Below are 9,668 nucleotides of genomic sequence, written 5' to 3'. Positions count from 1 at the left end.
CTATAATTATATTAACCCTATATGGCTGTATTGGTCCTTATGACTAACCACCATAAGGCATGAATTATGAATATAATATATCACCACTGCATGTAAAGGCAAACATTTAACACAATTTGTACCATAATTTGAACATGACATTAGCCCACTTGAAGAAGCCCATGAAAGGAGGCCCATTAGTTGTTCCATATATAATGGCACTCTCACTGTAATTTGTAACTTTCTACACACCTCCACAATTATAGCAAGTTTCTACCACCTGCTCTCAAGCCTCTATGTAAAGTTGGACATTTTGTGTGTGTTTATTGGTTTTTTTGTTGTCGATGCAATCTATAGTTAGATTCTAAATTACTCTAATTTATAGGGAGAGGGATTTAAACTTGAATGCAAGGCGACATACTCACTATCATAGTCAATTGGCCTAATCCACATATATATATATATTTTTTGGGTGGAATGTTGAGTGTAGTGATATATTTGTTGGAACTTGGGTGTATATAACAACATTTGGATGGAAAATGTGTAAGATGCTTGACAGTAAAAAGAAAATTACTTTAACCCATTACCAGGGTGAAATTTTTTGAAATCCAGTGGCAACTGTGGAGCACGTGCTGGCCGTTCACTTACAAACACATATATATTTCATACGCGCGGCCAAAACCAATTCAGAAAAAAAGGCCCCTTTCTCTCTCCTCTCTCTCACTCTCTCTTACAACTTGTAGCTTTTGCCACCTCTTCTCTTCTTTTCTTCTCCTCTCGGAGGAGAAAAGGATTGCACAAATATAGAAAAAGAGCAGCAGCACCCACATTCAATACCGTTTTCGAGTTTCAACGCCACACCAAAAAGGAAAACAAAAAAAGTAAAATTCTCTCTTCGTCTCCATTCTAGGGTTTTCGCTTCCGCCATTGTCACGTACATTCAGACATTCTCTTCGCCTTCGTACTCCGCGAGCATTGCTCCGAGCTCCCTGAGTTCGCACTCGTCACTGATTCGGATTTCCCGATTTCGTCTCGGTTTCGGTAATTGCGAAGGATTTTATCGGTTTTGTTTGAAGGATTTCTTGTGCACGTACTCAAGGTGAGGTTCGTCCGCTTGATTTTGGTTTTGATTTTTTGAAGTGGTTGACATTAAGCATGGCTGCGTTTTGCTCTTTAGCTTGAACCTTTGGATAGGGTTTTGGATTGTATTACACTTTTATGGGCGTGTATATTGCGTTTCGGTAATTGCGAAGGATTTTATCGGTTTTGTTTGAAGGATTTCTTGTGCACGGACTCAAGGTGAGGTTAGTCCGCTTGATTTTGGTTTTGATTTTTTGAAGTGGTTGACATTAAGCATGGCTGCGTTTTGCTCTTTAGCTTGAACCTTTTGATAGGGTTTTGGATTGTATTACACTTTTATGGGCGTGTATATTGCGTTTTACACATAATGATGAGTTCGATTTTTTAGTTTTTTTATTTAAAAAACTTATAATTTTTTTAAAAATTTGGGTTTAGAGTAGCAGATAAGTATGTGTTTGAATTGCACACAATAATGGATTATTTCATGCTTATAATGGTGAAATTGCCCCTGCATTTTTGAAGTATGTTTGCCATATAAACCTTGAGCAGCAGCTGCTGAATTTGCCTTACCCTGCCTTTATTGTTTATTTTTCCTTTCGGGTTATATGGTAATGCAAGGGTGAACAAATGTTCTGTAAGGTCTTGGTCATTTACAGCAGTCATTTACTATTGCTGATTGTTACCTACAGATATATACAAGTCTCAATGGTATGCTCACTTGGAAGTGGGAGGATGGCAGTGATGGCAAGGCTTCTTGCATCGGGGAGTGTCACACAAAGCATAGCAGGTACAAGGAGACTTTGGGATTGCATGTAGTTTTGTGCTCTGCCTTTATACTTATAGATGATCTACCTTATGATTTGTAGAACTCATTACTTTTACTCCTAAGCAGCATTGCATTGGTTATTTTGGTTTCTTATTGACCTCATTCCCCCGTACAGAGGAAGTTGGCCATCAGAAGTTTGATGCTCAAATGATTTGCAGAGAGTTAAGTGACGCGAATGAAGCAAATTTGCTTGACGAAGAAGGTGATTTCTTTGCGCATTTCAGATACCCCTTAATAAAAAAGTGCATTTGTTCCATGTTTGATGTAGCAGGCGTGCTTGAATTAATCTTGAGTTTTCTAACATGGAAAATGCTACAGTGCCAAAGTGACGTTTAATGATAATGGGGTGGTGGTGGTGGTAGAGAGTCTAGAGACTAGGCACATCTTTTAATCAACATTATTATACAGTATATTCACAATTAGATCAAATTTGGCTCACAAAATATGCACCTTTATTAGTCATTCTGTTTATATAATTTTAGTTTTGCGGATGCATATGGTATCACAATTCTTGGTGTTCAATTCTGTTGCGTAACATTTTATAATTTTGTACAAGCCTTTTGGATTTTCTAAGTTTGTAGTTTCATAAACTCGTTGATGATTTCCATTTGGGTCTGCAGATATGCATGTGTTTGGTTTGAAGCCGATGGATGATCCTTTGCATTTGGTAAGGTTCAGATCACATTGTTTTGTCATGCTATATGGTATGGAGGTCTATGAAGTAAAGATTTGGTCGTAAACAATATACAATATGTATTTGGAAGTATATATTTGGCCATGTATGTTGGGTGTTTCCGCTTTGGCCCAGAAAAATTTGTATACTGGTCATGTGGATATAACACTGTTCAAGCTGGCTTTTTCTTTCTTTCTCTCGTCCTAAATTAAATATCAATAGCTTCATATTTACTACCTGTGTGCTTCTTATACAATTAACTCTCATAACTACCTCTTAACGGAAATTAAAGGATACCTTAACCACTTGAAGAATATAAGTTACCCTAAACCCTGTGTGAATTCCTTTAACAATGTGGTCCTTCAGCCTACTACCACTACTACTACCACTGCCTAATATGATATTAATGGAGTGCTAATCCAAAATGAAGAATATGTTTTCTTTATTTTATAGCTGATCTATTTTTGAGTTAAAATAAAAATGGTACCAAAGATTACCCAACTCATTTATGTAATTGTTTAGTTCTGATGTGTTTGTGTGATTATATATCTACATAACCTCTGTCTAATCTGATTATTAACTATCACTGTGAAGGTATGTTGCAATGCTTGTAAAAGACCAGTCAAGGCCAGTCAATATGTGGAACATGCAGGTTTGAAGGTTTTTTTATATATGTTTATTTTAAAAAACTAATTTTTTTACTTAAAGCCTTTATTTATTTATATAGACACATATGTTTCTTTTCTTTCTTGTGTGGATATTTGGTTGGTCCATTCCTTTATGAAAATTTCTTTGTAAATTTCAAATGGTATCAATAATTATTCGATGCGTGATTCATCCTTAATTTATTTTTAGAGAAACACAGATTTTTTGTATATGATAAAGATTTAAAAATATCATGCTGATAAGGATTTATAAACAAGGATTTTTTTTCATCCTAGCTGAATTCAAATTCAAATTTAGGATAAAAAATGACCTTATCAATGTTTATTGGCCTGCATGTAATGCCTGCTAATTGGTTGCTTCCTAGCTCTTAAGTGTGTGGTTCTAGCCCTATGCTGAGATGGCTCGAAATTTTCAGAACTTTGTAGGTCATTAAATGCTATGCAAGAAACTACTTTGGAGCCTGATGGAAGTATGGGACAAAGGAAACCTCCAAGGAAGGAGAAGAAAAAGTTGTTAACTGCTTATGCTAGTATCCTTTTTATAATGACTTCAGTGAAATTTAGTGTTTTCCTTGTTCTTTCTGACATTTCCTACTGATATGTCACCCCCTTTCTCCTTTTGCTTTTCTATTTGAACCAAAGTGGAGTAAAGTTCCTAGTTTTTTGAAAGAGTTCTTGGTAGTCATTATTTTAAAACCAATTTCTGGGTGTTTTGCAAGTATCTTCTCAGAGGTATTTTGTTCTGGTTTGAAGGCTAATGTTATTTAATGGTGTGACAATCTGATGGTACTTAACCTTTTCTAGACCAGTCCACATCAGTTGGGGAGCTAGAAAGATCTGAGTCTGTAGAAGCAGATGATATTGCTGTATCACAACCCCAGTTGGATGGGCAAATCGGAATGAATTCTTGCTGTTTTATGGAGACAAAAAGTAACTCTTTCTTGCCTTTGATCTTGTGCTTAAGTTTGATCTATTGGCTTCCTCATATTAAATTTCTGTTTTGCTTTGTCATTTTTTTTTTCTGGCCCCACCGGTTGCCTTATACTACTAGGCTAGTCCAATTCGTCATGTAAATCACATTCCTGGACAAATTATTCAAAGCTGTAACTTAGGGCCTATTCGGTGATGTTGTTGTTTTTGGCATTTTATTTATAATTAAAGATATAGAAACGGAAAAAGGAGAAATTGAGAAGAGAGAGAGTAGATTTGAGGGATAAAGGCGAGGATATAAAGAATGGTTTTTGAAACACAAATTAAAAATTGTTTGTTTTCACCCCATTTTTTCTCATCTTTCTCCTTGACTTCTTCCATATATTTTCCCTCACTTTATTTAAGAAAAAGGAACAAAATACAAACTAAAATGTTATCGGACGAACCCTTAGCTTTTTAGTTTTCACATAGGCTTGTACAACTTTTGGGCAGTGCCAGCTTGTATCTTCTGGGTTGTCATTATCTTTTTTCCTGTTCAATGAGCTAGTAAAGCAGAGGAACTATCTTTTTAATTCAAGAAACCATGTAGCTAGGGCATACTTGTAGTGGTTGATTTGACAACACTAATGACACGTGATCAGAATTTATTAATGGTTATATGAGCTGTATAAAGTGACTAGCCCTGTTACGTGAAGTATGACGTTGCAGATTGTACGTATTCTTAAGATTCTCCCTGGAGTTTAGATCTATTCTTGATATCATCTAGCAATGTCACAATAGCCTTTTTAAGTTGGTTTCTTTTCTGCACAACATGATTGTGGAGATAATATTCAAATATGTAAGATGATTTCTTTTCAATATGTATTTTGAAAGAAAAAAAAATGTATAGCAATCGAACAAATTATTTTACTGTTCAATCTGTATTCAGCTTTCTCCATTTTTTTACCATGTCATCTAGGGAATTCAGCTTATGTAGATGCGACATATATGATGGATGGTTCAGGAGTTAGTCCTGGAAATACCAATGGCTCAACATGTGTGATGCTTCCTCCAACAAAACGGTCTAAAATGTATGATTTTTATTATTATGAAGGATAATTATTTTGCATTATGATTGTGTGCATAACTTAAGTAAATTAAAACTGTATATTTGGACTTTGAATATATATTGCACACTAGTACCCTGACTCTTTCTGATGCAGGACGCGTAGGACCTAAATTTATTAGATTCTCTAGTTTTCCAAATTCTAGTAGGATTTCTAGTTTTAAGTTTCCTATTTTATTGGGTTAGGATTTCTGTTTAAGCAAGGGATTTTTATTCTATTATGTCTAGGTTTTAGTTTGCTATAAATAACCCGATGTAGTTTGAAATTCAGGTTTGGATATTGAGTAAACCTTCTCTTAAACCTATGTGATTTCTGCCCGTCCTTCTCGGTTCTCTGATTTCGATCCTTTCTTTCGTCCCTTTGATCTATATTTTCGTCTCCTTGACCTCCGATATTCTTCTTGTTCTACTGTTCTGCCCTTTCTTTTGTCTTTTCGATCTATATTTTCGTCTCCTCGATCTCTTATATTCTTCTATGTTCTATTGTTTGAGTGCTTAATCTAATACCTACGGGCTGTACTACATCATTTTCCCTCCTAGTTCCTCTGATCTTATGTAATGCTGCACTGTTAATTTTCAGTTTATTTTTTTTGAAAGGAAGTTAAATATTTATGCACTGTGTTCTGGGGCAATTTTAGAGAAATGGACTCTCAGTGGCTTTATATGCCCTATAGTGGTGTAGAATGTCCAGATAATAAGCGCTTAGGCATGCGATCTAGGTGAATTCTTCTTTCATTTGTCCCTGAACCTATGCTTCCTTTGGTTTCTTTTAGAGAAAAGGGTGTAGTTGCTACTTTTATTTATGCCTTAAATTGCAATGTGTCAAAGTGGGACATATTCTTGCACCCTTTATATAAGTCAAATGCAATGGTTTGTTGGAATGTTCATTTGTTATTTTGTTTTAATTTAAAGAAAGCACCCTTTAAATACTGTTGATATTTGTCTTTCATTTCCTTTATGTGACACAAATCTCTTTTTCCCCTCTTGTAGGGTAGCAGGTGAGCAGCTGCCACTATCAGATGATATAGGAATAGTATCTGCTGTATCAAAACTTACAAGCACTCAGGATGCATGCCCCTGTGAGGCTAAATCTTTAATATGCATTCGTCTTCTTATACACTGTCCTGTAGCTTGGTCGTTCTCGAATATCCAATCACTTTATCTATGTAAATCCCCCCGAAGGTGAAATTACAAGGGATTTGCAAAGATTGTTGAAGGAAATTTTAACTTTGCATGTATAGCTAGCCTCATTACTTGGGAATGAGTCCTTTACCACAATGTTTCAAAGTGTGAGAAGTTTTAAGTTTATGATGTACTCATGTATAGGTATGTATTTCATGCATGTGTGCAGATAGGGATTCTTCAAAAGGAGTCATTTCTGTAAGTGACATACCTAATGACTCTGCCCTTAAATATAAGAAGTCTGGGCAAGCCCTTGAATGCTGCATGCCAATTAAAGGTATACTAATAGTTGTGTCAGTTTACTCAATTTTTATACTTCAGCACACAAAGATTAACAATGATCTTGCTTCTTAAAGATGAATTATCAAATATGTAAATCAACTGCTTAGGAAAGTTTATCCTGATGATTCTTCTTTTTCGATTATCTACTGTGTGTTCTAGTTTTACAGTATTTAACAATGAGTTTTGTATCAATCAGATTGCCCTCTTCCCCTTGCTACTAAAGTATATTACTCTCAAAAAAGCAATCGTCTTCGATCAGCACTTTGCCATCTTTACCATGAGGCAGTGGCATCAACTAAGGAGCTGTGTAGTGACATGGTGAGTGCACTAATATTAAGGTGTTGAGCGTTGAAGCCTAAATGTTAAGCAATTATAGGACAACGTTTGCATTGCATCACAATATGCATAAATGATCCCCCTCCCCATCCTCTGTCTCCTTTTCTCGTCAAACTTTGTAGTGATTAACAACTAATTCCAGATACTTATTGCAAAACAGAGAGACTCACAGTCTTTACCTTCCATGAGGAAACCTGATCAAATTCTTGCCCAAAATTCAGAAGTTTGCTTGGGGAACTCAGTAGGTTCCCTGCCTGATGGCGACTTCTCAAATCAGTTTCCTGTTGATAATGTTCCAAGGCCTCAGGTTGCTGGTGTTGGTTTAACAAGAAGCAAAATTCTTTCAAAACCTTATTCTTTTGCGGGTAGCTCAGGTATTCTTTAATTCTTTGTAAGATTGTTTTTTTCAGTGTTCCATAAGATGTGTGCATTAGACTTGATCTTGTTTGATTTGGGCTGTAACTTGGTGAATAAATCCTTCACCTGGATAATTTCATTGGTTTTGTAGGACAATCACTGGGGACCATGCAACAGCAAAATGGTAGTGTTCACGTTATATAGGAATCCTGGTAGGAATTTTTGGCTCGGTGAAGGTTTAATTTTAACCTAATGCTTGAGGTTAGGACTTAGGATTCTTTTTTTGATATTAACTAAGCTTATCTTTAAAATGTTCATTCTAGGCCTCTACATTCTAGTCAATGACTGACCTATATTTAGATATCAATTGCTGTGCATTTCAATTTTAAGTTTCTGTCAGAAGATATGCTACTCTCGAATTTGTAAATACAACTACTTCTAGTCTTTTAATTGGTTTATATTTTTATTGTTCCGTTAGTTTGGTTAATATCGTTTTCCTTTTGCTATAATTTTCTGAATGATCTTCAATTTGTTTCATGGAGAAAAAGAGAAAAGTTTAATCTCTTGAGAGTGCAACAACATGCTGAATTATGTGATGCAAATTATGTATATTATTTGTTGTCATTGGTCATTGGCAACTCCTAAAGGATAGACAAGAAAATACATCCTCTTCTCTTGTATCTATCGAAGGTTTGGTGGAGATGGGAACATGTTGCTCCATTTCAATGTGAAATTAAGTGGGAGTTCTCAGTTGGTGGGACCTGGTAAGTTGCCATTAACATTTATGCAATGAAAGTGGCACAAGACTAATGTGTGACAGCAATAGACTTGGACAGCTTCCAGTTGTTGTGCTAGGATATTTTTAAATACATTGGTCTTTTATTTTCAACGAGGAGTTTGTTTGTTTGTGATTAAAATATCAGCATTCTTTGGTAATAATTGAGTCATAAGTTTCAGACTGGATGTGGTAAAAAAGAGGTGGCCGTCTCTGGAAAAAAAACTTTGTGATTCTTGGATATTATTCTGTCAGTCAGGTGAGTTAAAGTAAAGCTAAATTATTGTTGGCGACTGACCGTACCACAACTCATACCCAGAGATGTTATTGATGTCTTGGGTCTCTTTAATTAGAGGCTTTCATTTGTTATGGAAACGAGAAATACAGGGTCTTCCTTGAATATAGAATCTTTATAGATATGACTTTATAACCATCATCTTTATAGGTATAGATTTGATGTTTTTTTTAAAATTAAAAAAATTCTTTTCCAAGTGAATCAAAGGAAGTGAAAGATGATTTAAGGCTGGTGTAGGATGCTTGCGAATATCATATTTGTCATGTGATTGATAAGGCTGGCATCCATCCATCCTCTTTCTCCAATAGTCCCCCATTTTAGAAAAATTGCAATCGTCACTTTCCTAATCCCTACCCATACCAATTGGTATGTGGACTTTCACTTTTTCGTGAGACAAAACAATGCAAAAGTTGGTTGGGTTTTTGGGGTATGTATCAACATCTTAAATTCATGTTTGGTCGCTGTTGTAATAATCATTTTTCTTTGGGTTGTCCCATGCCTATCCTGTCGAGAAAACATAAAATATCATCTCTCTCTCTCTCTCTCTCTCTCTCTCTCTCAATATGGAGAACATAATATTCTCAAACAAGAGTCAAATATTAATCTTTATTATAATAATAGCCGAATATCACTTGCTTCATTCATTCAAATCACAGTTTAGCATATGTATAAAAATAATTCATCAAAAACATAAAAAAAAAAACTTATACACGTATGTTATTGGCAGAAATGCAGGAATTCCTACTTACAGGAAAAATGAGGTAAATATTTTCCATAATATCATAATCCTCTGAGTGAGCTAGGTCAATTTTGCTCCTGATCAGGTTTGGCCTCCAAAGGATCTCATATCATATCATATCTGAAAGCATATTTTACCTGGTAGGTTTTGATTAGACAAAGAGACATCGATTTAAGTACCGACAAACAAAGCGTTCCTCTCATTACAAGAAGATATATCATGTCCTCATTTACACATGCTCTGTTCTAATTTGTTTGCTTTTGGTTTCTTTTTTTGGTGCTTTCCTCTCATCTTTATAAACTTGCTTGCCGTATAAGTGTTGTGTGAGAGAAGAGAAGGGAGAGGTCCAGCTAAACACAGAAAACATAAACAGATGGAATATGATTATTGGAGTGGCCCACAACAACAATTAGATTAGAGATTCCCGTCACAATTTTCACTCCG

At 35.4% G+C, this 9,668-nt stretch overlaps 1 protein-coding gene across 5 annotated transcripts; it reads left to right on the top strand.

Moving 5' to 3' along the window:
• On the top strand, positions 579 to 7,883 carry LOC18790028. Of its 5 annotated transcripts, none has more exons than XM_020561033.1 (14): positions 579 to 1,078; positions 1,157 to 1,278; positions 1,749 to 1,846; positions 2,001 to 2,087; positions 2,506 to 2,552; positions 3,153 to 3,210; positions 3,640 to 3,753; positions 4,028 to 4,153; positions 5,112 to 5,223; positions 6,249 to 6,337; positions 6,610 to 6,717; positions 6,919 to 7,040; positions 7,201 to 7,432; positions 7,567 to 7,883. In XM_020561033.1, exons 3-14 carry the CDS (start codon positions 1,765 to 1,767, stop codon positions 7,617 to 7,619), a joined length of 1,230 nt encoding a protein of 409 aa, XP_020416622.1. In that variant the 5' UTR covers positions 579 to 1,078; positions 1,157 to 1,278; positions 1,749 to 1,764; the 3' UTR covers positions 7,620 to 7,883. The 5 variants fall into 5 exon arrangements, with proteins under 5 accessions (XP_020416622.1, XP_020416614.1, XP_007224040.2 ...); XM_020561025.1 differs by having other exon boundaries at positions 1,157 to 1,283; XM_020561044.1 differs by having other exon boundaries at positions 580 to 1,078; positions 1,157 to 1,283; positions 6,249 to 6,256.

The sequence above is a fragment of the Prunus persica genome, chromosome G1, assembly GCF_000346465.2.
Source record: "Prunus persica cultivar Lovell chromosome G1, Prunus_persica_NCBIv2, whole genome shotgun sequence".
Classification (NCBI taxonomy): Eukaryota; Viridiplantae; Streptophyta; class Magnoliopsida; order Rosales; family Rosaceae; genus Prunus; species Prunus persica.
Note: the sequence above shows the minus strand (reverse complement) of the source record. Positions and strands in the feature narration are given on the sequence as shown.